The 27926-nt window shown below is 44.2% G+C and overlaps 1 protein-coding gene across 1 annotated transcript in view; it reads right to left on the bottom strand.

The window, feature by feature from the left end:
• Window positions 1-27926, bottom strand: part of LOC147708725 (uncharacterized) — a 249884-nt gene that overhangs the window by 79629 nt on the left and 142329 nt on the right. Inside the window, exons 13-15 of the mRNA XM_086925771.1 lie at window positions 26867-26956; window positions 26154-26221; window positions 23952-24039 (exon numbers count right to left, since the gene is read on the bottom strand). Coding sequence (XP_086781897.1) covers window positions 23952-24039; window positions 26154-26221; window positions 26867-26956 — 246 coding nt within the window. The remainder of the gene's footprint in view (window positions 1-23951; window positions 24040-26153; window positions 26222-26866; window positions 26957-27926) is intronic.

The raw sequence follows: 27926 nt of genomic DNA, 5'->3' as shown, positions 1-27926 counted from the left end.
CAGTCCATATTCGAGAAATCAAGGAGCTGTATCAATTCAGGAAAGCCATCAAAACGCATCTATTTCCTTAAAATAATCTTTGTGTCCTTTTGTTCTTAGTTTCGTTTTACTCAGGATTAGCGCCGGAACGCCACTTTACTGGGGCAGCTGTGCGCTTTATAAATCACATAACATAACATAACATAACATAACATAACATAACATAACATAACATAACATAACATATCATGTTTGCTATCAAACACCTTGAAATCAAAGCTCAACCTGGTAACCGGTGTGAGAGGTATGATTCTACCCTCCTGAAGCAAGCTACGTGGGGTCCCTAGTCTTCTCAGTACCAGCCTTCTGGACCCGGTTAGCACAAAATGGATGCTGCCGACCAGAGACACATTTCTGCCCTCCTGATGCGGAGCCAAGCACGAGCAGGGGAAGGCAGAACAATAGGTATCCTGTCACAGGGAGCTGTGACAACCTCCCAGACAGGAATTAGTGTATTGGGGCTAGGTGGATGCACTTCCAAAGTGCCTGAAAGTCTGCACGAGGGGTTTACTTGGTGTCCTTGTGCATAGTCCAGTTCAAACCAGTTCTGTAAGCCGCTGGCTCCTGCTCTGGAGTGAAACTGGACATATGACAGGGGAGTATCCTCCCCATTGTCCAGACCGTCCTCTGGGTGGGTCCCCTGAATCTGTCCAACCCTCTTCCGTGGGTACAAAAGGTCTTACCTGGCTGTGAGACATTAGATTTGACGTTGACAAGATTTAACAAGAAGAAACCATTGACCAACCATCTGGACACTCTGGACTTCGCTGGGCTTCGACTGGGTCCGACTTTGTCTCCTTCTCTGTCCTAATCTTGGTCTGTGCCCATGCACCATACAGGCTCCATGCAGGGCCTGTGGAGCATCAAAGACAACAGAAGTGTCTCCCTTGGAGTAAAGAAGTCACTCCCCTGCATCTGTAGGCACCGCAATGCACCTGACTGGTTTGCTGCTCCTGAGGTCCTGAGGTCTCCAAAAGATTCCAGCAACACAGGAGGTGGGTTACGATGTTCCTTGAGCCTAAGCTGACATCTCACCAAGTTTGAGGCCAGTTTTCCTCGTGGGGACTACATAACCTGAACCCCTGTGCACTGTGTACTTTTGCAAGTGCATATGCTTGTTGGCCAACTTTGTGCACTGGGCTGTCAATAGCCTCCACCTCTGAGCACATTTCCTACCAAAAACTTTGGCCTCCACGCACTCTGTGCCCTGCAAGCTGTTGCTCTTTGAAACTGCCTGAGGTCCCCTCACGAATACTATGGCTCTGGCCTGTGGGTCCCTGTGTGGGTCAACTTTACTTTCTTGTGGCTTCCTTGGTTGGCCCAGGCTTGCCCTGACTCCCCTGCAATTGGTGAGTCCCCTGTACCTTGCTGGTCTACTCCGCAACCTTTTTTGACCTTTTGCGTGGGTTGCCATTGCCAAGTCTTGCTGCTGCTCCCGCCGGACTCCGAACCCCTCAGCACTCGACATCCTTCGTGGGACACCGTGGGACACCGTGGCTGCTGAGTCAAGAAACCCTTCATCTTACCTGAAACATCCGACATTGATGGGCATCTGCTTACTGAGCCCTGTCACTCCCGGTGACACAAACTCTGTTCCCTCTGCTTTCAGGTTCTCTTCATCCTGAATCCACATTTAATTCCGCTGGATGCTTTTCTCCTTCCCTGCAGTGACTGTTGATTGAAGACTCCCATTGAGATCGACAGCGGTGTCCAACTCTACTTCAGACCTATGCACCCGGCTCCCCTGGGAGAGGTAACTTGGGTACCATAGTATCCACGAGTGGGGCGGCTCTCTAACCTCCTAACTTCCGCAGGGCTTCGTCCTAGTCCTTTGGGAAGCGTCCCTAAACTGTAAAAGTGCAATCACAACTCTCCCATTGAATTGTACGGCGCACGCGGTTGTGTACTCACACTGCACCTGTCCTCCGTCGGATCCCTACTTACTCACCTTGGGTGGTTCCTTGGGGTCCCAGCGATTATACACCTTCTAGACTTGGTCTTGACTCAAGTCGGGGTTCTTATACCACTATTTTGGTTTATGGTTTAGTCCCCCTCTGGGCCCACTGTGTATTTTTGCTACTTACGATTGATTCTGTGCTACAGTATTGTGTGCTTTGTATCCTTGTGTAGAGGATACTATAGACTGTTATATAAATAAATACATATTTTTATAACTAGTGTGTGGGTCTACTTTCATTTAATTAATACTAAAGGTGACATTCTGGTAAAACAAGCTGCTTTACCTTCCTTCAAGATTGAGCCTGAAGGCTGCTCTCCACAGCTACCACTAGGATAGCTTTCTAAAGGTTATCTTTGACCTTATACATCATAACGGTCGTTTGGACTGGTGCAAGGTGTCCACTTTAATTAGTGGACAGCATATACCAGGCCAACTTCTCACATTGGTGTGGAGCAGTTGGGATTCAAGCCTGCATTGTTTTACCAGATAAAACTTTGAATTGATTAACTGAAAACCATTAGTATATAGGTACAGATAATACTAGCTTGGATAAGTAAGTTCTACTGAACTTGGGGTTGGGTAAATCAAGGGTTTAGCACACCCTTTCTTCAACCTAAGAGAGTTTAGTTTCCCCCTAGGTTAGGTAGGTGCACACACCACACATTACTTAGTATGTCTTATAAAGGATATGTCAGTAGCTCTCTGCCCTCTAGATACAGTGAGCTTTCATTCCAAGAACTAGAAAGCCCTGTGTGCCTCTAGAAAGCTGAAGGCAGGGAGAAATGCCAACACTCAAAGCCTGATAGAGGTGTTAATCCTAGATTACCTCAGGAAGAAGGCTGGGTCAGAGGAATTGGATAGAGTGGGTGGGACAGGGAATGAGGACAGGTCAGGACAGGAAACTTTCTATGACTTAGACTCAAACTCTGGCCAGGAGGACCAAGATGGGTCTCCCTGGACAACTCAGATGTTCAGGAAAAGAATGAAGATAAGGGCCAAGATGGCCCCTTCTTCACCCCTACTGGAAGAGTGCAGAGTTTACCCAGGAGATCTAGATCTCCCTCTGCAGAGTCTAACCATTCAGGACAGTCACTAGGGACTCCTGCATCAGGTAGGAGGGACCACTCCTTGGATAGGGAATACCAATTACTTGAGCTTAAGAAAGCCAGTTTTAGCCTCAGGCAAGAGCAGTTGGCCTTTGATAAGGAGTCCCTGGAAGTCCAGAAGGCTAGGAAGAAATTGGGACTCAAGTCCCACGGTGGCAGCAAAAGTGTCTCTAGAGTTAAGGAAGATTCTTTTGACAATAGGAACCTGTGCAAGATTGTACCTCCCTACCATGTTGGGGATGACATCCACAAATGGATAACTGCTTTAGAGAGGGCCTGTAAAGTTCAGAGGGACCCTCAGGAGCAGTGGGCAGCTATCTTTTGTCTCTCCTTTGCTGACAAAGGTAGGGATAAGCTCCTCACTGTTAGAGAAGAGGATGTTGATAAGTATTCATTCCTGAAGAGTGATCTCATTGATGGGTTTGGCTTAACCACTGAACAATACAGGTTTAAGTTCAGAGACACCCAGAAGGCATAGAATCAGGACTGGGTATACTTTGTGGACTGTGCTATCAAGGCTCTGGAAGGCTGGTTACTTGACAGCAAAGTGAATGATTTCAAGGGATTGTACAATTTGATTATGAGGGAGCAGATCCCTAATAATTGCCAAACTCAATTGTTGCATCAATATCTGGTTGACTCTGATCTGCATTCTCCCCAAGAATTGTGAAAGAAGGCAGATAAGTGGGTCAGAATCAGAGTGAAGCAGAACAAACAGAACACTGGTGATGATCCTAAGAAGCAAGATGCTAAAACTTCAGATAAGGGTGGGGACAAGGGTAAAGATCAAAGTCTTCACCAGGGACCTAATAACCTGCATCTGGGGAGGAGTCACGGTCCAACAAGGGTAAAAGCAAACATAAACCTTGGTGCTATTTATATAAGGAAAAGGCCCATTGGACAAAATATGCCAATTGTCCCAAGGCCAAGGATTCAACTCCAACCACTACTGTCCCGAAGGCAACTGCGCCCCCCAGTACAGTTTCAAGTGGTGGTACAGAGAACAAGGGATTAATAGGGTTAAGCTTGGGCTTTGAGGTGGAGTCTGGCCTAGTCAGAACTCCAGCTCAGGCTGTACTTGTCTGTGATGGTGGCAGGGATCTTGCCACCTTATTTGTCAGTCCCAGTAACCTGGGCAAATACAGGCAGCAGCCTTTAATTAATGGCATGGAGGCCATGCCATACTGGGACGCAGGAGCAAGTGTCCCTATGGTGAGAAAAGATCTTGTGGACCCTGACCAGATCATACTTGGTGAAAATTACCAAGTGTCCAATGCTAACAATGTCAGGACAAACCATTCCTTGGCAGTTGTTAATTTCAGCTGGGGAGGGGTAACTGGCCCAAAGAAAAGTTGTGGTTAGCTCAGACCTTCCTGTGAAATGCTTGTTGGGCAATGATTTGGAGACATCCGCTTGGGCTGATGTGGAATTAAGGACGCATGCAGCAATGCTGGGCATCACTGCAGGTGTGTGTGCTGTGTCCAGGTCACAGGCCAAGAAGACAAATATTGAACAGGCCCTGGATCCTGGAACAATGGACCAGGTGCTTTCCAAGAGAAGGAACAGGAGGGGCAAGGCTGCGTCTGCCCCCCAAACAAAGAGTGAGGATCATTCTCCAGATTGAGATAGTACTAGTCCCTGTGAAGGAACTACCCCTCATGAGCTTGAACCCGAACAGGTGAGTTCTTGGGGGCAGGGGACCCTTCTAGGGCAGACCTGAGTTTGGAACAGCAAACCTGCCCTTCTCTTGAACCCCTCAGACAGCAAGCTGCAGCTGAGGCTGCTGGGCGTGTCAGTGGGTCCCACAGGATCTACTGGGATGAGGGACTCCTATATTCGGAGGGTAGAGACCCCAAACTTGGTACCACCTGGAGGTTGGTTATGCCTCTGAAGTTTTGGGCTTCCTACTCCGCCTTGCATATGACATTCCCTTGGCAGGACACCTAGGCCAAAGTAAAACTTGGGACAGACTTATCCCTCACTTTCACTGGCCTCACATGTTAGGGGACACCAAGGAGTATTGTCGCTCCTGTCTTACCCGTCAAGCCAGTGGTAAGGCAGGTAGAACCACAAAGGCCCGCTTGATTCCACTTTCAGTGTTTGGGGTCCTCTTTGAAAGGGATGGGATTTATATCATTGGCCCCATGAACCCTCCAACTACCTTTGGGCACAGTTTTATTCTAGTGGTGGTGGACCATGCCACTAGATACCCATAAGCAAGTCCCCTTAGGACCACCACAGCTCCCGTGGTGGCAAGGGCCCTCCTGGGAATCTTTTCCAGGGTGGGTTTCCCTAAGGAGGTCTTAACTGACAGAGGTGCAAACTTAATGTCCAGTTATTTTACTGCAATGTGGAAGGAGTGTGGAGTGAACTACAAGTTCACCACACCCTATCACCCACAATGCAATGGGTTAGTTGAAAGGTTAAAAAAAAACCTGAAGTGAATTATAATTGGACTCCTAGAAAAGCTCAGGCGAAAATGGGATGTCTGTTGCCCTGTCTTCTCTTTGCCCACAGAGAGGTCCCACAGAAGGGTGTTGGCTACAGCCCTTTTGAACTTCTATTTTGGTATCCTGTTAGAGGTCCCTTGTGTTTAGTGAAGGAGGGATGGGAGTTACCTCTCAATCCACGTAAGCAAGACATAGTGGACTATATACTACGTCTCCGCTTCTGGATGCCTGAATACATGTAGAAGGCAAGTAAAAACCTTGAGGCAAGTCTAGAATTACAGAAAGCTTGGCATGACCAAAAGGCTGTACTGGCTGTTTATCAGCCAGGATAGAAGGTATGGGTGTTGGTGCCTGTGGTCCCAGCAGCTCTCCAGGACAAGTGGAATGGACCCCATACCATTCTTGAGCAGAAGGGAGAGGTCACTTACTTAGTGGACCTGGGAACTCCCAGGAGCCCCACAGGGTGCTCCATGTGAACAGGCTCAAGTCATATTTAGACAGGGCAGACAAGACATGGGCTTGCTCATGGCTACTGATGAGGGGGAAGGAGGAGGAGAGTGACCCACTCCCTGACCTCCTCTCACAGAAGCCTGACAATGGCTTAGTTGATGGCGTAGCTTTGGCAGGCAGCCTCACTGAGCAGCAACAGACTGATTGTAGGAAGGTGCTCAATCAATACAGGCACATGTTCTCTTCGGCTCCCAGTCAGACCACCTGGTATACCCATGAAGTGGGCAAAGGGGAGAGCTTACCTGTGAAGAACAAAATGTACAGGCAGCCTGACAATGTCATAGATTGCATCAGGACTGAGGTCCAAAAGATGCTGGAATCGGGAGTGATTGAGCCCTCAGATAACCCTTTGGCTAGTCCAGTGGTCCTGGTACCAAAACCTCATACGTAGGGTGGTAAGAGAGAAATGAGGTTTTGTGTTTACTACAGGGGACTCAATGCAGTCACTAGGACTGATGCTCACCCTATTCCTAGGGCAGATGAGCTTATTTATACTTTGGCCTCAGCTAAGTTCTTAAGCACATTTAACCTCACTGCTGGTTTTCGGCAAATCAGACTATCTGAGGATGTCAAACCCCAAACAGCATTGTCAGCCCCTAGTGGGCACTATCAATTTGTGGTAATGCCCTTTGGGTTGACAAATGCACCTGCCACATTCCAAAGGTTGGTGAATAAAGTTCTCACAGGGCTGGGTGAGTATCACTGTGAGGAAATGCCTCTAAGTGATTAAGCTATTATGCTTTTTCTATTTATGCAGAATGTCAATTATTCATGCAGGTGTGTTTTCCTTTACGGTCTCTCTGGACGCTCATGATGTTATATGCGTGAACTAGTGTTGTTGTACAATTATTTTTGTTTTTTGATAGGAAGAAGACTTACTTCTTTCCCGCCAGTGGACGTTCAAGCACTGAGGTTTCTGGTAGATATGTATCCATGAACCTATCTATTAGTAAAACTTATTATTGTTTTTCACTTATTTATCACCTAGTAGTCATAGTTGCAGTAGCTAGTTTAAACTTAGGGTCCTGAAGAAAGCTGGGGTAATTCCCCGAAAGCTGAAACATGTCAACCAACCTGCACAGCGCCATGAGGTAGTCTTACTACCAGGCGTGTTTTTAAACCTTGACACATAGATTTCTGTATACACATTCCGTCAGTATCTGTGTAGCCAATTTTAGTCACCACCACCACTTAAGCACTGCACATTATCAAGTCCACTCCATGGTAAACATCATGGCTGGATATCTGATATCCATTCCCACACCAGCACTGAATGGCTTGATGTGGTTTGGTTTAATCAGCAATTCCCACGTGACGTAAACTCCACCGTAAGGGTGGTCTGATGGGTCTTGTACCAGCCATGTGGTTTCCAACATTCCCAACAGCATTGGTTCGCTCATGCATCCTGTTGTTTCATAGTCACTGGTTTAGGTACACACCATCTCCAGACCTGTTCTGCTCTATTATGTGTTTTGTGTTTGATAATAGGGGTGTGAGCAGACAGGTCAATAAATATATTCCCCTTGACCCTCCACAACGTCTGTTTTTTGTAAAGTTCTCACAGGCCTGGAAGCCTATAGTGCATAGTGCAGCATATCTAGATGGTATAGCTGTCTTTAGCTCCACATGGGAGGATCACCTGGTCCACCTAAAGAATGTTTTGGAGGCTCTGAAAAAAGCAGGCCTCACTATCAAGGCTACTAAGGGCCAGATAGGGCTGAGTAAGGTTGTGTACCTGTGCCACCTTGTGGGTGGAGGTCAATTTCAACCATTGCAGAGCAAAATTCAGACCATCATGGACTGGGTTGCTACCACTATGCAGACTCAGATCAAAGCTTTCTTGGGCTTGACTGGGTATTACAGGAGATTTGTTAAAGGAAATGGGTCTATAGTGACTCCCTTGAAGGATCACACATCAAAAAGAATGCCCAAGAAAGTTCAGTGGATAGTTAGCTGTCAGAAGGCATTTGATGACCTTAAGCAGGCCATTGGCACTGCTCCCATTCTACAAAGTCCTGACTATTCTAAACAATTAATTGTCCAAACAGATGCTTCTGAGTTGGGGTAGGGGCTGTGTTGTCACAACTTAATGCAGAGGATCAGGATCAACCAGTAGCTTTTATTAGCAGAAGGTTGACCCCACAGAGAAACGTTGGTCAGCCATACAGAGGGAAGCCTTTGCTGTGGTTTGGGCTCTGAAGAAGTTGAGGCCATTCCTGTTTGGCACTCACTTCATTGTTCAGACAGGCCAAAAGCCCCTCTTATGGATAAAACAGATGAAGAGTGAAAACCCCAAACTTTTGAGGCGTCCATTTCCCTACAGGGGATGGACTATACAGTGGAACATAGGCCTGGGACTAACCATGCCAATGCAGATGGACTCTCCAGATATTTCAACTTAGAAAATGAAGACTCAACTGGGCAAGATTAGTCTCATCTCCTTACATTGAAGGGTGGAGGGGGGCGGTTGTATAGGAAAGTAGGATCTGCTATTTATGGTTACCATAATTTTTTGCTTGATGTTACACTGTTTTGAATAGCCTGACTAGATTCCTGCTACCCAGGACCCCAGTCTACCTGCTTTCTCCTTAAATTGGTTATGATGTGCACTAGGTACACTACAGATTGGATACCGAGGTACTCTTGTCAGACCCTAGTATATGGTACACATTTACCCAGGGCATAGATACCCCAGAGGCCTCCCATGGGCTGAAGCATGTATTATACAACCCATGAGATACCATGCAAAATGGACCTACAGGCTAGCTACTGTAGCCTCTGTAAGTTGGTGCTTGCACCACTTACGAAAGATATAGGTTCACTATATCTACAGGTCACTACACTTAAAACTTATAAGTCCCCCCTATAGCAGCCTTAACAAACCTGAAGGCAAGGTGCTAGGTTTTAAGGGAGAGGGTGCTCCTGCATGATCAGAGCCCTTCTGAATACTTCGGGGACCATTCTCCCAGGTTGTCTGTGACACAGCCAGACTTATAGGTAGAGGTGCATTGTAACTAAGGCTCCTGCTTTTCAGTTTTTATGGATGTTTACAGATAATTACAGACAGAAAACAAAGTGTTTACTGTCTGTATTTATTTGTAAAAGCGGATATATGCAGAAAAGTGGGCTTTTTGTGGGTGAGTCTCCATGCTATTTTTTGTGATTTCTAAGATAACAGCTGAGCAGATAAGCAACATGAGAAGCTAAAAATAGGTTGAGATTTCCCAAAATGCAGGTGTATGGTAACATATATTTGTATTATAATGCTCATATTTACCTGAAGGTGTAGTGTTTTGCACTATATTTGGCTGCTTAAATTGCTACAACGCGACAGGCAGCAAAAATATGAGTGCATGTTTATCAGTTAAATAAATGAGGAACCATCCCATTTAATGACTCCATATACTCGCAATTCACAAACTAAATATGGATAAATTCCAATAAGATGGGTAAAAAATAAATATGGATAAATACAGACGGAAATGTTAAAAAAGATAAATACCATAAAACCGGAAGCCCTAATTATAACCTCGCAGTAAATGCTATCTTGAAAACGGCTGAAACAAAACATGTTGTGTCTGTCTGGTATAAAACACCTTGGAATCATACCTACACATTCTTAACTGGTGTGGGAGGTAATATTCCACCCTTCTGAAACAAGCCTCGTGGCGTCCCTGGTCTTCTCGGTACCAGCCTTCTTGACCCGGTCAGCACAAAATGGATGCAGCCGACCAGAGACATATTTCTGCCCTCCTGCTGCTGAGCCAAGCTCGAGCAGGGAAGGCAGTACACTAAGCATCCTGTCACAGGGAGGAGTTACCACCTCCAAGACAGGATGTAGTGTATTGGGACTAGGTGGGTGCACTTCCAAAGTGCCTGAAAGGCTGCACGGGGGGCCCACTTGGTGTCCTTGTGCATAGTCCAGTTCAAACCAGTTCTGGGAGCCGTTGGCTCCTGCTCTGGCGCAAAACGGGACAAAGGACAGGGGAGTATCCTCTCCATTGTCCAGACCCTCCTCTGGGTGGGTCCCCTGGATCTGTCCAACCCTCTCCCGTGAGTAAAAAAGGTCTTACCTGACCTTGAGACATTAATTTCGATGTGGACAAGATTCAACAAGAAGAAACCACTGACCTTCAACAGTCTGGACACTCTGGACTTAGCTGGACTTCGGCTAGGACCGACTTTATCTCCCACTCCGACCAAAGCTTGGTCTGTACCTGTATACCATACAGGCTCCGTGCATGACTTGTGGAGCATCAAAGACAACAAAAGTATCTCCCTTGGAGTGCAGGAGTCACTCCCCAGCATCTGCAGGCACCACATCTGACTGGTTTGCTGCTCCAGAGCTCCTGAGTACTCCAAAGATTCCAGCAACACTGGAGGTGGGTCCCGACGTTCCTTGAGGCTCAGCTGCCATCTCACCAAGTTTGAGGCCAGTATTCCTCATGGGGACTGCATAACTTGAACCCATGTGCACCGCGTACTTTTGCAAGTGCATATGCTTGCTGGAGTTCCCGAACTTTGTGCACTGGGCTGTTGATCGCCCCCACCTCTGTGCACATTTCCTATCAAGAACTCAGGCCTCCATTGACTCTGTGCCCTGCAAGCTGTTCTTCTTTGAAACTGCCCGAGGGCACCTCGCGACTTCTATGGCTCCGGCCCGTGGGTCTCTGTGAAGGTTAATTTTACTTTCTTGTGGCCTACCTAGTTGCTCCATGATTACCCTGATTCCACTTCAATTGGTGAGTCCCCTGGACCTTGCTGGTTCACTCCGCAACCTTTCTTGACCTTCTGCGTGGGTTGCCGGTGCCAAGGCTTGTTGGTGCTCCCGCCGGACACGAACCCCTCAGCACTCAACATCCTTCGTGGGACAGCTCGCATCCAGCTCCTGGTTGTCTTCAACATTGTCAGGTCCCCCTGGCTGCAGAGTCAAGAAAACCTTCATCTCACATTGGTGGGCATCTGCTTATGAGCCCCTGGTCACTCCCAATGACCCAGACTCTGTCCCCCCCGCTTTTAGGTTCTCTTCATCCTGAAGCCACATTTGGATTACACCAGACACTTTTCTCCTTCCCTGCAGTGACTGTTTATGGAAGACTCCCATGGAGATCGACTGCGGTTTCCGACGCCACTTCAGACCTACCCACCCTGCTCTCCTGGGATACGTAACTCGGGTACGACAATATCCACAGGTGGTGTAGCTCTCCAGCCTCCTAACTTCCACGGGGTTTCTTCCTAGTGCTTTCGGAAGGGTCCTTAAACTGTAAACTGTAAAAGTGCAACCATAACTCTCCTATGGAATTGTCCGGCACAAGCGGTTGTGTACGCACACTGCATCCGTCCTCCGTGGGGTCCCTAAGTACTCACTTTGGGTGGTTCCTTAGGGTCCCAGAGATTATACACCTTCTGGACTTGGTCTTGACTTGAGTCGTGGTTCTTATACCCCTCTTTTAGTACATGGTTTGGTCCCCCTCTGGGCCCACTGTGCATTATTGCTACTTACCATTGATTCTGTGCTACAGTATTATGTTCTTTGTGCTGTATCCTTGTGTAGAGGATACTAGAGAGTGTTATATAAAGAAATACATATTTCTATAACTACTGTGTGGTTCCCTTTCATTTAATCAATACTAAAGGTGACATTCTGGTAAAATAAGCTGCTTTACATTCCTTCACGATTAAGCCTGAAGGCTGCTCTTCACAGCTACTACTGGGATAGCTTACAAAAGGTTTTCTTTGACCTCATACATCATAAGGGTCATTTGGACTGGTGCAAGGTGCCCACTTTAATTTGTGGACAGTATATACCAGGCCAACTTCTTACAGACAGTATCGATAATTCCAAGGTTTGGGGAGATATTGGTTTCCCAAGAGAGGAATTATGGAAACAAGCCCCCTTGGTTTGTATCCCAATGCTTTTACTAGTTTGGACGTACATGCTGCTAGAAAGTAGAAACGTAAATGTGGTAATTAAAGTCCACCCTCCAGTTGTGTTTGCTGTAACATAAGGATATAAGCCCTAGGCTTTTTATACCTCAGATAAATATTTGCTAGATAGCCTCTGTTTGTGTAAAAAAACATTTGGCTAAATACAAAAGTATGCCAGAAAGATGTATAGGTAGCAAGGGAAAGTAATCATCTTGATTAACTTGCATTGACAGATTAGACCATTGTGAAATTATGCCGCTTTGTAGTGTAGTTCCTATATTCCCAATAGGCTCTGCTCATTGGAAAAACATATACTATAGATTAGACGTAGGACTGAGGTCGACTAGGTCTCTATCGAATATATTAGACTTAATTGTGAGTGCCAGTTAGCTCAGAGGTCACTAGAAACTTTCTCAAATAAACAAGAAGGGATTCGTTTCTGACAACCGCTTAAATCATGACAACTTTGTTTCCCGAGATAAAAACTTATCTTCAGAGTCGCTGAAACAATAGATAGTTATTTCACTCAGTCAATCGTGCATGCTTTGTTTCACCAGAGGTACAGAGAAATAGAGAGACAGGCGTTTTCAATAAAAGTATTTAACAAACAGTCTTCTTTCTCATGCAGAGGAAATGAACTGCTACAATTGTAATACTGGTTGCAAAGTACAATGCCTACAGTACGAAGAGTATTATAAAATAATACTGTAAAAACATGATATGGTTTCTAAACCATAAGATACATAGAATATGTACATTAATAAATAAAGACTAAAAGTACTCAACTGGTGCTTCTAAAATATGCCTACCCCGGTGTACCTAACCTAGATCTAGTACAAGGAAGAAGTAAGTGAGGTGTAGCCTAGTTTCAGTATTCTTTTGCTAAGAACCTATCCAAGATTTCTCTAAGGGTCTAATCAGCTCCGTACCTTGGTTTTAGAATGAAAGAGGTCTGGTATCTCTCTCTCAGGACTCGATTTCCCAACAACCCACAAGGGTAGCTTGGAAACACTGGAGTTGGATTTCTCGGCAAGAGAAAAGACAGCGTCTCTTTCAGTGCATCTGCTGGAGGGTCGGTTTCCTTCTGCACTTGCTGCAGCGAGCTGCGTCAGGCAAGTAGATAGTCGAACTGCTCCAAACCACAGTGTGTTTGCCTGGGCAAGTGTGGGCATATTTATACCTTGAAGGTGCCAAGTTTGACGTAAGGTTGGACATAATAACGTCATCAAAGACTCAGTTCTTTTGAAAACTCCATGAGGTCTTAGATAAATCAATATTCAAGAAAGGGGAAGTCCCTGTCTGCTGAAGGCGGATTTTTCCAAGAAATCGCTCTATTCCTATATAAGGATAGGGTGATTTATACCTATATATGGGCATGAATCGGGAGAATTACACTAGGGTCCCAAATTCATATACAACAACTTACTAAATATCTCCTGCGTTCTGCCAGATAGTATGCCATAATTAGATTCCCTTACATCCTCCATTTTCACAGAGACTTAGATCCCCAGGTAGGTCACCGAATTGACTAATCGCCTATCATCCCAAGAAGGGACAGTGCTGGTAAGGACTAGGGTCTTATCAAGGTTTAGTTTGTACACAGAGATAGACTCACACTCATTAGCTAATTTTTCAATAGCTGCCAGAGAATCCTCTGGGGCAGAGGTCATGATGGTGATGGTTGCTGCTCAGGCAAGCAGTTTGAGCTCAAGTTGATGGATCTGCAGCAAAGCTGTATTCCTCAGGCTCTTGAGGGCTTGAATTTAAGGTTCTATATAGTGCGCAAAGATCAAAGGTGAAAGTGGACATCACTTTACAGGTGCACAACGTATCTAAATTAGGTTGGTAGAAGACCCTGAACATAAAACGCTAGCCTTAAGATTCTGATAAAGCTGTTGAATCAAAGCAATAAAGCGCGGCCCAATCTCTTACACAGCCATTATGGCCCTAGGAAAAGGTCATGAGCCCCTTTTGAAGGCCTTTTCAGAGTCTAACGTTATTGCTCTAACCAGATTTCCTCGAGAATAGTCTGCCTCAAGAGCAGTGATAACAATATTGAGATTGGCGGTTTTATCCCGCTGTGAAATATAACCATGTTGATTCTCATTAAGCATGGGCGGAAAATCCGTTCTGCTCGTGGATTTTCGGTAAATTCGCAATCCGCGAGCGTTCGCGGATTTACCGAAAAACCGCATATTCGCACGCAGCGGATTTTTTTTTCTTGGTGATACAATTTTGCGGCGTGCGGCGTTCACTTACCGTCATTCAGCGTTTGCCGAGTTGTTTTTCTCGATATTTTGCAAGTGCTGCGCCATTTTGGATCTTGCTGCGGGATCCCGCAGGAGTTTGGCGACGCATCGGGAGAGTTCGCAATTGTGAACAAGTAGGTGCGGCGGGCAGCAACAATCTCGCACTCGCGAAATTACAAAATTTGCAATTCTGCACAAAAAATCCACTAGCAAGCAGCATAGACCTTCTGAAAATCATGATTTTTATCAGAATAACTCCTCAGGTTGACATTTGCCTGCACTTTTTTGGATTTGAGGCCTTTTGCCTCTCTTTGGATCACTTTTGGATTAGAAATCAACTTTCATAAGTAAGTTTGTATGGGGCATTACAGTTGCTGTTCTGCAGAAAGCACTCAGCAGGTGCAAAAGTTCACTCATCATTAGTAACCATTCCCTGTAGTACTTCCTGAGGGCCCCCTCCAGAGTTCAGTTGCCTATATTTGTTTGGGCCATTACTTTCTGTTCAGCAGGTGCAAAAGTTCAAACTCATCATTAGTAATAGTAACCATTCCCTGTAAAGCTTCCTGACTGGGGCCCCTCCAGAGTTCAGTTGCTAGTTGCAACAATTGTATGACCCTGCTCTGACCCTCACAGCAGGCTCATAGAATAGCTACAAGTAGGCCACAAAGGTCCTGGAAAAAAATTGCACTGCAACAGAAAGCAAATTACAGATAAGGAAGCAGGAGCCAGACTGGAATTTTAAAACAGTGACACATTAATAAACCAACCCCAAATTAATTCATGTCAGTTGAAGCAGGGCAGGTGTGCTTGCTTTTCCCCCCCAAAATCTACAGTGATGATGAACCAGAGGGTGGCATTGATGTACCAGAGGGTGGCATGGGTGAAACAGAGGGTGGCAGTGGTGAAACAGAGGGTGCTGGGAACCTGTGATGATGAACCAGACGTAGAAACAACATAGTCGCGACCGTTGCAAGCCGACAAGTAAGATCGCAATTGCGAACTGGTACAAAAACCTCGCGAACTGGCAGAAACCCTTGCAAACACAAAAAAAATCCGCAAATTTGCGAGAATTCGTGGATTTTGCGGATTGCGAGTTCGCAAATACGCAAATTCGCGAACGCCAGATTCGCAAAATTCATCCATGCTTAATTCTCATCAACAAGATCAGAAATAACCGTAGCAAGCCTGTTTACTAAAATCTAAGTATAAATCTTGGAATCAGCATTAATCAAAGAAATAGGCTCATATGAACCACCGAGAAAGGGATCTTTCCTTTTCTTGGGAAAGATGACGATGTTGGTCTCAGTCCATGATCCAGGAAGCTGCCCAAGTAATTCAAAAGAGTTGAATAGATCACGGAGAACCGGTAGTACAAGATGTGACAAACTAACATAGAAATCCAATGGAAGTTGATCGGTGCCACAGGCCTAGCCTTGTGCCAGCTAGCCAATTGTGTCTTACACTTTGGAGGCCGATATTTGTCCTTCTTGCTTGTGCTACTGTGTAGTAGACAGTTTCCGATGATGGTGGACCCGAAGAAACTGAATGATCTGGTCTGTGGGAGGGACCAATACCTAGTCATACCACTTATGATGAATGCTGTGGAACTCCTCTTGCATAAGGGCAGGATTGATCACAATAGCACAGTGAGAGTTCTTAATCCCAGAAATAGCAGATGCATTAGATCTATCATGGACCCAGAAAGGCAACAGCCCATTTCTTTGATAAAGAATTGTGATCTGATATAACCCTAGGATTAAAGGAAGCTCTCAACAAATATGGACACCCCAAACTCACAACTTATGCAAGTTGAGAAGGTTCAGGAAAGCCTTCAAACTGTCTTCTCAAGACCCAGATCTCATGACCATTCTCTCATCAAGGGTCTGATATTTGGCAAATAGATCTCGCAGGAATAACCTTAGGATATTGGGGATCCCCGAGGGGTCAGCGGAACAATACTAGACACTATATAGTTTTGTTGTTTAGGAAAGCCTTTCTTACACTGTGGGGCTGGGACATGGAAAAGCATGATTCAGAGAACCCATTGCTATCCATTCTCACTTCCTCGGTATTCACGGGCCATCCTGATATATGTGGGTAACGTCCTCCTCCGTTAGGAGATAAACAGGGCGGCTCCTCCAAGATCACCAGTGAAAGAGGCTGGAGTAGACTTTTTTTTGTTCAATCAGAGTTCTCTCATAAGACTGTAGTTCGGGGTTGGCAGCTGAGAGAGCATATCCCGGCACTTCAAAAGCTTGAAGATTCGGTTTCATTACTGGAGCCAGCAATTCAATCCTGTGCATCCAATATAAGGAGCATATGTATTCATTTTTTGAACACCCTGAGGTTGAGTAGCTCTTGACCAAGTCGGTGGTGGAAAATCAGGAGACTAATGGATCTGGCTGATTCTGTTTTGTCTTTTTCTTCTTGATTCTTTTTCCTGGTAGGTTGTTACAGAGTGGTTTATTTAGTTTCTTGGGCATGTTTTCCCTTTTTTCTTTTTTTCTTTCTCTTTGCTAATGGAAGCTTAAGGTCTGCAGGGTCAGCTGACACTTAGATTTGATTTCATGAAGGTTTCATTAGGGTTCTTTATTAATTAATTATGGCTCTGGGGGAAAACATTTTGGGTCCTTTGAGCGGTTGTCTTGTGAGGTCTCTGCCCTGCCCCTTTAGTTCTTTTTCCCACATCCATCCTCGGTCTGGGGTGCTCCGGGGGGAGGGGGGTTTATGTGCTCATGTATATTACAGTGCTAATGGTATTATTTTGACCTAGGGTAGTCAGCCCTTTTTCTGGGCCTTGCATGGAAGGGATAGGGTTAGGGGAAGGCTGGGGGTCGGGTTGTTGGAAAAAAGAATGTCTTATGGTTGTGGACGGTAAAGTTAGGACCAATAATTATTCTGTGCTGTTGTTCTCTTTCAATGTGTGCTAGTTATTCGATCAAGAATGCCAAGGTTTCGCCTGGGGTGTGGTACTGACCAGCATCTTCATACTTTTTCATGGAATATCAATGAAATATAGGCTTCTTATAAGCGAAAATTATTTGAAGAGGTGCTACACTATCTTCATCCACATTTAGTTGGCCTACAGGAAACTTAGCTCTTGAATAAACAGGCCTCTCTTCTGGATGATTGCTGGGATCAAGTCCTATCCTCAGCTTGTTTCACTTCTCTCAGAGAGGGATTGCCCTACTGGCTCGGGATAAGAGCTAGACACTCATCAACCACTATATAGATTTGGGTGGACGATGACTCAACAGTCAAGAGGGGCCAATAACGCATTATGACATGATTATCCTGTGGTCTTTAATAGTCTGCTTTCAGAGCTACATCAGCGGTCAAAACAATTGATTATTTGAGGGGACTTCAACATCGTCCTTAACCCATGGATAGACTCCTCTTTTAGTTGTCGAGGGCTAAATTCTTCTTTGAGAAGCACCTACAGCTCAAATGAAATGGCTAGGGCTGCTTTGTAATACAAGTAATGGAATCTTATGCTCTGGTGAATGTCTGGCGATATTCTCAGATGACAGAACATGGGTTTACATATTTTCCCTCCTCTCGTAAAAAAAATCTCAGATAGATATGTTCCTTGCTAGCGAAGGTCTTATGTCACATTCTGGGGCCTGATTACAAGTTTGTCAGTGCCGCGCCTGTTCTGCCCTGCAGCCGCACCGCCAATCCCGTGGTCAGGTCACTCGCCAGATTGCGAGTAATTCTTGTGTCTGGCGGGCTTTTATTTGACGTACTCATGGCAGTGCCTCAGAAAATGAGCACAACAATGGGAACGGCAAAAACAGTTCCTGCGCGGTATGGCATGTATTGACCATGTTGTGCAGGAACTGGGGTGCATGCACACGGGGGGCACATGTAGTGCCCCCTGCATGCACACCATGGCCCTGAGGCAAAAGGAGTCCCTATAGAGGGCCTGCTTTGTTTCCCCTCCAGCACAGTTTTCAAGGAGGAGGAACCACCATGAACAATGTGGCAGAGAAGAAACTTGCAATATGCTTGACAGGACTGCAGCGGTTCCTTTAGGCATATTGTGGCCTCAAGACCATCGCAGCACTGCCATGGAACAGCGGTTCCCTGGCTGCTGCTGGAGGCCATTGGCGGTCTGACCACTATAATTGTAACAGGGCGCTCGGAAGACCACTGCATCCCTGCGAGTCTGGCGGTCCATGGACCGCCAGACTTTTAATAAGCCCCTTGGTATCTCCTTTAACCCTGGGGTTATACCTGATCACAGTTCTTGGTTTCTTCACTCTTTTGTCCATCCTGACAAATTGGGATATAAACAAATGTAAGCATCTCCAGCATAGGGAATTTGACATTGAAGATATAAGTTGGTGAGCTTTGTTGTCATTAGTGCAGACCAGTTCATGCCAATATTTTGATGGTCAGTATTGGAAACTTCAAAGTTAGTGACACCCAGTTAGTCATTAGTTTTGCCATCATTTGTTATAGAAGGAAGATAATGAATCCCTCATCTATTTGAAAAAATGTCAGTATCTAGTGGTCGAGGAATGAAAGTAGCATAGTAATCCATTTTGAAATTCAGTACAAAACACACCCTGACTTACATAAAATGAAATGCTAAAATGGACATTTATGGCACATGTGTTGGAAGATTATGATTGGTTCATATTGTATTTTTAGAGAAAAATGGAAAGTTGAAATTACTCCTTATAGCCTGCCAGTTATGACAGATCATCTGAATAAATTTAAATCTAATCATGTTGAAGTATTTTAGAGAATAAAATTTAAATATATTGCTTTTGTTTACGATCGACCAGTTGCAATTCATAGTTAATCAGAGTCTCTTTATTTACAACTGATTTGGAATCTCCAGTAATCAGACTGAATACAGATGTGCTGCTCAAATAAGAAGCTCTGTAGACTGGTCATGCTCGGGCTCTTTGCCCGGCTTACAGGATACATTTTTTCATGAGAGAATCTTATATATTTATTTTGAGTTAAAATTGTCAATGCATGCTTGGGTTTAATTTATAAAGAGCAAGGATCTTGCCACTCTTCTGCATGCACATAGCAAAGATGTGAATTGCTATCCTGCTACAGGACTTTTCGTTCATCAAAGGATCTCATTATTTCTGCGTATCTCTAAATTGTTGTGGCAGCAGTTACTTTGTGAAGGTTTAGCTTGAAGATATTTCATCATAGCAGAGCTCAGCATCCTGAATTGCATAATCTAAATTGTTCGATTTTCCTTCAGATTTCAGCTGTAAATGTGTCTCACACAAATAACGTAACAGAAATACATCAATGGAGGATAAAGGAAACACAAAATTGTATAAATAATTCCCCTCACTGACATCCCCTCTTACTTACGCAGTCTCCCTCATCATTGTGCAGTACGACACTGAACATCACAGAGCTGCTCCACTGTGTAATTCTGTCTCGGAATGGCCAGACTGATAGCCGTAAATACACAAAAAGAGAGCCAGGCACAACCCAGTACAAGGCCCACCTTCAGTAACCGACATCTCTGCCCTCCACAAATGACCCTCTCATATCACTAGGCCACACTTCCCAAATCACTAAGCTTAAGTAAGTAATGGCTACATAATCATCAAAATAGTCTTTATGACATCATGTGGAATGGAGGATGAAATAGCATTTACCTGGAATGCTATTGGCATCAGTAATCTTTAAAGATTCACTCACTTTGAATAGATCTGAACATTAGAAGAGTATGTTGGCCTTTGTACTTCATAGCAGTACCTTCAAGGGAGATGTTACTGAAGCTACAAGTTGCAAAATATGCAGAGAGCACAAGGTTATCACTTTGCAGCTATATCTTCAGTTCTGCAACATTCGGAGGTTCCTTCTTCTCCGTACACACTGGCATGTATCAGAACTCCTAGCACAATTACTGCTATCCTTAAGGATTCTTAATGGAGCATTCTGTATGCATTAGATGGAGAAGCCATTGAAGGCATGTTCAAATAGACCATTAAGTCTATGGAGAAAGTGATCTGTTATTACCCCTGGTCGAATCTTTATTTTGACCCATGAGATCCACCAATCCACAGAGTTAGATTCAAGTATTTTGGTACATGCCACCAATCATTCAGGAAGATGAAAGGAATGCTGTAGGGAATGAAGGCTCTTGCTTATTTCTTCATAGTTTAGCCGACCGATTTATGTCAACCTTCTACAAGACCCTAATCTACAGAATAGATTTGAGCAAACCAAATGTGGTGCTGAACAGTTCAAAAGCCTTCAAAAGACCATTGTACTTTCTATGTCTGTAGGGCGATGCTACATCGGTGGAGAAAGATGCCCACAACTGGAAAATAAGTATGGCTTTTTAGTTAAAAAGAAATCAGGAGTTATATGTTTTCTACTTGTTTTCCTTCTGGGTTTCATTCTACTTTAATGTGTGCATGTGTGTGAGTGTGCATGCTTGTGTATGATTTTTTTTGTGCAGATTAATCCTGCTTATTTACATTTGACTTTTTTGGGGCTCTTTTTAGGGAGATGAAAGAAACATGCTCCCTGAACATACATTGGTTAAAAAAGTGTTCCTACAGCTAGTATGTATTGCATGGGGAAAAAAATCAATGTGTCGGAGGCACTGGTGTTGATGATTCTTGGCTACCAGTTACTTTCATTAGAGGATTCACATTGCCCACCCATGGTAAAATACTGGCCCTACCATAATGGCAATATTTCTTTGCAACTTGTAGTGGTCTATCCCCTAGTACTATAACGGCCCTGGGACAATGAATCTTGGAAATTCTTGGGCATCCGTGATGGTGCAAATCTCTAGCATAACAATAGTCTTAGAGAATGCTGGATATTCTTGACATATTGAGAAGTGCCATGGTCTGATGGGTCTGCCATAGAAAATGGAACTAGAATGTGACTGAGAGGGATTGGCTAAACATGTTCTTTAGTATGTTCTGAAAAATGTCTATTTTATATTTGTTATGATGTCTATTATGTAGATGTTAAAGGTAGGAGTAGGACTTTCCAGGAATTGCCATGTGGTAAGAGTATCCTAGAGGGTATGGATATTACCAGGACAAACAAGGCATTCCATTTGTCCCCTTATATGTGGTGTCACTAGGGACAGGTACGTTTAAAACGGCCAACATAAAGTTCAAGGCCAAACAGAATTCTTAGAAGCTTATCGAATTTAACACAAATTTCTATTGGGTGGGGCACTGCTGCAGGTGATATGAAAATATCGACTTTGTTGAAAAATTAAGCAATCAAGCCAAATGTTATGTTTCAGGTAAAAGTATTGCAAGGTAACTGAAAAAATGTTGTTTGAAAAATGTGTACCAAGATAAGTGCAAAAAGAACAATTGATGGACAGAATGCAGAACAATGTCATACATTAACCCCAGTACAGAGATCTGGGCCTGAATCCATCGTTTTTTTGCTCACCATGCCATTCCCGTTTGGACCCAGCCATATGCAAATCAGTCATGCACCTTGTGCCCAATGGGAACAGGCCAGCCCGAATTGCCAGCCCAGGTCCTCCCTGGACTGGAAACAAGCATCCTATGACCAGTTTTGGGTTTTCAGCCAGGATAGCTTGACTCCAAGGGCACGGAGAGCACGGGACTCAGGTCTGAGCATACCCGACCCGTGACAAATGCAAAAAGAACAATTGATGGACAGAATGCAGAACAATGTCATACATTAACCCCAGTACAGAGATCTGGGCCTGAATCCATCGTTTTTTTGCTCACCATGCCATTCCAGTTTGGACCCAGCCATATGCAAATCAGTCCTGACCCTGTGCCCAATGGGAACAGTCCAGCCTGAACTGCCAGGCTTGGTTCACACTGGACTGGGAACAAGCAACCTACGACCGGTTTCGGGATTTCAGCCCTCATCACCCAGGATAGCTTGACTGCAGAGGCATGTAGAGCAAGGGCCTCACGTCTGAGCATACCTGTCCCACTCGGGGGGACAAATGCAAAAAGAACAATTGATGGACAGAACACAGAACAATGTCATACATTCACCCAAGTACAGAGATCTGGACCTAAATCCATAGTTTTTGTACTCACCATGCCAATTCAGGCACAGAGTCAAGACTAATTTGCAAATGGCCAGGTCTAAACTGGGGTGGCATAGTGAACAAAAGAATGTTGGATTTAACCCAGATCTCTTGACTGGGGGGAATGTTTTGATTTGTTCTGCATTCCATCCATCAATTGTGTGTCTTTTACTTTCTCACCCAAAGTGCTTCAGGTATGCCCGGACGTGAGTCCTGGGCTCACTGTGCCACTGGAATCAAGCTACCCTGTCTGAAGAGGGGTGAAACCCCTAAATCAGTCCTAGGATGCTTGTTTCCGGTCCAGGGAGGACCTGGCTTGGCAGTTCGGGCTGGACTGTTCCCATGAGGCACAGGGTCAAGACTGATTTGCATTTAGCCAGCTATAAACTGGGTTGGCACGGTGTGCAAAAGAATGATGGATTTAACCCAGATCTCTTGACTGGGGGTGAATGTTTTGATTTGTTCTGCATTCCGTCTATCAATTATGTGTATTTTGCTTTCTCACCCAAAGTGCGCCAGGTATGCCCAGATGTGAGTCCTGGGCTCACTGTGCCACTGGAATCAAGCTACCCTGGCTGAAGAGGGGTGAAACCCCTAAACCAGTCCTAGGATGCTTGTTTCCGGTCCAGGGAGGACCTGGGTTGGCAGTTCGGGCTGGACTGTTCCCATGTGGCACAGGGTCAAGACTGATTTGCATATGGCCAGCTATAAACTGGGTTGGCATGGTGTGCAAAAGAATGATGGATTTAACCCAGATCTCTTGACTGGGGGTGAATGTTTTGATTTGTTCTGCAGTCCATCTATCAATTATGTGTCTTTTGCTTTCTCGTCCTTTTTACCCCAGGTATGCCCAGACATGTGTCCTGGGCTCACTGTGCCACTGGAATCAAGCTATCCTGGCTGAAGACGGGTGAAACCCGAAACCGGTCCTAGGATGCTTATTTCCGGGCCAAAGAGGACCTGGCTTGGCAGTTCGGGCTGGACTGTTCCAATGAGGCACAGGGTTAAGACTGATTTGCATACGGCCAGGTCTAAACTGGGATGGCATGGTGAGCAAAAGAATGATAGATTTAACCCAGTTCTCTTGACTGGGGCTGAATGTTTTGATTTGTTCTGCATTCTGTCTATCAATTGTGTGTCTTTTGCTTTCCCATCCTAAGTGCACCAGGTATGCCCAGATGGGCGTCCTGGGCTCACTGTGCCATTGGAATCAAGCTATCCTGGCTGAAGAGGGGGAAACCCCGAAACCGGTCCTAGGATGCTTGTTTCTGGTCCAGTGAGGACCTGGCTTGGCAGTTCGGGGTGGACTGTTCCCATGAGGCACATGGTCAAGACTGATTTGCATATGGCCAGGTTTAAACTGGGGTGGAATGGTGAGCAAAAGAATGATGGATTTAACCCAGATCTCTTGACTGGGGGTGAGTGTTTTGATTTGTTCTGCACTCCGTCCATCAATTGTGTGTCTTTTGCTTTCTCGCCCTAAGATAAGTGAGCATGAATAGCAATGAGTGACTCTTGGCCAAGGCATTATTAAAAAGACAAGGAATAGGGGAATCTTTGGTGTCATGCTGAATAACTACACTAGAGGCCATTTCGACATTGCTAGCATGGGAAGACAAGGGAAACATTCAATACAAGGTTCCAACTCACTTACTAGCATCCCTTATCACCTACCATTTCTCTTCCAGCATTATGATGAAGGGGCGTAACCTTTTGGGTGCTCCAATGTGCCATTACACCTGTGGTAGGCCAAATGGGTATATGGGAAACATATAAAAAAAGGCATCAGGCAAAAAGACTTCAGAAGCTGACTGCACTAAACATTATTACAACCCCTCTCCTCTCAGATCAGTCTACAGACCCAACTCTCAGATAGGTGGAAAGATAATCACAGGACGTTAGAAAACTGAATTGTTTTTACCTGTAATGTGATTTGTCTAGAAAAGGCATTTTTTTCATTTCTCGTTGTTTGAATATGCACAAATGTCTGGAGAAAACTACAGCCTATCACTTGCTCGCTCAAGATATATCCAAATGTATCTCAAACATTTATCTCAATCTCTATCTCTCTCTGTCTCTCTCTCTCTCTCTCTCTCTCTCTCTCTCTCTCTATATATATATATATATATATATATACATATGTATATATGTTCATATACACGCACACCCATGTATAGCACACAATGCAGTCACAATTATGTAGTTACAAAATGGAGCAGTTTAGGCAAATGCTCCATTGAAAAATCTTTTTTAGATTCCACCAAGACCTTGGACCCTGCAACAAATTTGGCAAGATAATTTCCACCATGCCAAACTGTGTACAGTTCTGTACAGGACAAAAAAAGTTAAGAGGAGAGTTGAAAAAGGTAAATATTCTAAATCCAATAAATGTCATTGCTAGCTGACCCTTTGAGAGAACAGCTTGGACAATCCCTTACTCGTATAAGAAGAATGTGTTTTCTAGAATTCCATATTCAGCATAATCAAGCATTACTTTTTCTTTCACTGCAGGCAACTAAACCGTATGATCCAATATTTTACTTACTATTGCCAATAACATTTGTCTGTTTGAAATCAATCTTTTCAAGTTTATTACCCCAAAGTAAGTATGTAAAATAAGAAAATACATAAAAGGTAACCTGTAATATGGTCCACTGGCTATAGAGGAGTTCTGGTGACGTCATATACGAAGAAGGGAGGGAGGGCAAATGCTCTGCAAACACCAAACAATGAGTTTGAGTCTGAAATTGGATTGCCACTCCCCACTGGACTGGAAAATATGGTGTCCCTGTTATGTCAAAAGTGCTGTCACTATTTACAAAAAAACAAAAAGGGAATACTTTTATTTTGTAATGGATTGTGAACAGTCGATTTAGGTTTAGGGGATTTTGAAAGCGCATAGCTACCCTTGGGCATCCCAGCGCTGAGGTGAGATAGTACAGGCAGTTGTTTGCGCATGAATTTAGGGGAAAAGCCATGTTTTGAGTCTTTTTTTGAAGGACGCTTTGTTTTAAATCATTCGGAGTTTCGGATCCATACTGTTCCACAGTTTAGGTACCAGGTGGGCGAAAGACCTTCCACCCCACCTGGCTCTCTTGAAGCTGGTGGGATTCATCAGAAAGTTAGAGCTTACCCTGAGGTGGCGAAGGGGAGAATAATGTGAGACCAACTTTTGTATCAGGGTGGGGCCTCTCCCATACATGGCTCTGTGAGCCAAGCTTATGGACTTAAATTTGATCCTGGCTGGGACCGGGAGCCAATGAAGCTCCCTCAAGGAGGATCTGGCTGATTGATGTTTGGGTATATTCAACAGCAGCCATGCAGCTGCATTCTGTACGACTTGGAGTCTGTTCGTAAAGTATTTAAGAGAGCCAACTGTCAGATGAGGTCTTAGGCACTTGTAAATGGTGATGTGGACATACACGGTCTGCAGATCTAGCCAATAACCTTGAAAAGTGGTTGTGATTTGAAAAATATGTTTACTCTGTGTAGGTGTGAAAAGGGATGTGAAGGGAGTGTGGGGTAGTTTGGAGGAGTGGAAGAAAGGATGAGAGATAGACTGCTTTGCAAATTGTGCATTGTAAATATTCATATATGTAAAGAATTCATTGTTGGCCTTTATTAATCCTTGCAAAAACAGCCTTAATTTGGCATTGATAAACTTAAAGAAACAGTCATTTCAAAACCCAGAGGCCAATAAGATTAGGATGCTTTAAAGAAGAGAGTGAACGGTTTTGCTTTGGACGGGGGCAGAGTGCAAGGGATGAGATTGGCTTTGTAGACCATCCACCATTGCTAGAAGCCAACTAGATAAAATATACTGGGACAAAGACAATACTAAAAACATGGTGCCTTTGAAATCATGTGTCACTTACCCTTTCACCAGTGTAAAGTATTAAGCTGTTGTTCTGCCTCATCATTGCCTCTGTGGTGGGCCAACGTGGCTGTTGAAGTGGTAAAAAATAGCATGAGGCAAAACATACTCCAAAGCCCACTTCCATTATCCACACAACACCATTCCCTTAATGAAAAACCCTCATCAAAGTGTTTATCAGCACCCACATTTAAGAAGGTGAGTTTATCTACCTGATGCAATCTCATAAATTGCATGAAAAGCATGTAAATATAGAAATATGGATGTGGTTAAAACTAGCGAGCCAAAAATAATCCAATGAGTCTGAAGATCTATACCTGTTGTATTTATTTAAACTTTATTTGTAGGGTGTGTAGGTGAGGGAGGAAGTGCCAGAGAATGAAATGGGGAAGCTAAAAGAAGAGTGATGTCTAATCCAGACATATGGGGAAAGAAGAGGAAAGGGGAAAGAATTTGCCAGAAAAGTGGCATAGTGGAAGAAGTGAAGTTGACAGTGCAACAAGTGAAGATAGTCTAAGGTTTAGAGGTATTATTGTTTGGTGAGAATGCTAGGAACAGCTTTGTTTAGAAGAAGGTCAAGTTAGTTATGGATTGGGAGTAGGGTGTGTGAAATAACATTTATAGTGGATCCAATGTTAAAGAAGATGCATGGAGGGCAAATGAAACACCCAAATACCTGGCTCCTATTCCTCCATTAAAATAATTTTTCACTTACCCATACTCTTCCAGCAATATGATGTGGGATGCTCAAAATGGATGAAAAACTCCTCTGTCCCATGTGGTGTCGAGAAAGGCATAGAGGAACCTGTAAAGAATCCAAAAATGGCTTCAGCAAAGAATAAGGCCTACTCCAGCCTACACTAATGAGGCTCACGTTCCTTCTCAGACCACTACTTTGTATTTGAGGATATCAAAATAATAATATTTTCCTACCATTTTATAACAAAAACATGCTTGAATATATATATAGTATGTGTATATCAACAAGTTATACACACACACACACACATACACACATATATGTGTGTATATATAAATTTATATATAGAAATATTTTGAAATATATTTAGTTATGCCTTGGTACATGCAGGTGCAGCGGCTAGCCAAATATCCACTCAGTATGGCCCTTTCTTTTGGGTTGTGTATCCTTCTGTTCAAAAGACATTTTTTGAAAACTTCCCTGGGAAATAATGAAGTCCACATAAACGTTTTTAGTTTTGCAGATTTTGATGAGTCGACATCGCGTTGGGGGAAGGTCATAGGTAGTGAGCTACAGAGTACAGAAGCTCACTGAATCCCATGTCAGGTGTTCTCTTGCACCTGAATGTGTATTCAGAATATGTGAAGTTAAAACAGTTACTAAAGTCCTCTGAATATGATATGTAAGAGTTTTCAAAAGTCCACAGACTAGATACACACTGCATGGTGTGTGCATGTGTTTTTTCCCCCTAAGATGCCTCTAGCATTCCTCTAAGACCTTGGTAGTCCAGCGACAGCTTGTGAAGCTTGCAGGATTCCACTAGCTCCTCGAGTGACTGGGCCTAAGTCAGCAGAGCTGGAGGAGGCTTCTTATGTACCAAGGAATATTTATCATGCATTAAAAGTTACTCTGGCAGAGTAGTTCCATGTATTATGGCAGCTTTGGCTGCTAAGCTTCAACAATGCAATCTTGATTCTCAACCTTCCTACCAATCTAGTCTGTGACACATTTCTGGTCTGTCAATACCATGTCCTGGTCTTATCATTAAGGAGTACAAAGATTAAAATGAAGTCAG

Source organism: Lissotriton vulgaris, chromosome 6 (genome assembly GCF_964263255.1).
Source record: "Lissotriton vulgaris chromosome 6, aLisVul1.2, whole genome shotgun sequence".
NCBI classification, from domain to species: Eukaryota; Metazoa; Chordata; class Amphibia; order Caudata; family Salamandridae; genus Lissotriton; species Lissotriton vulgaris.
Note: the sequence above shows the minus strand (reverse complement) of the source record. Positions and strands in the feature narration are given on the sequence as shown.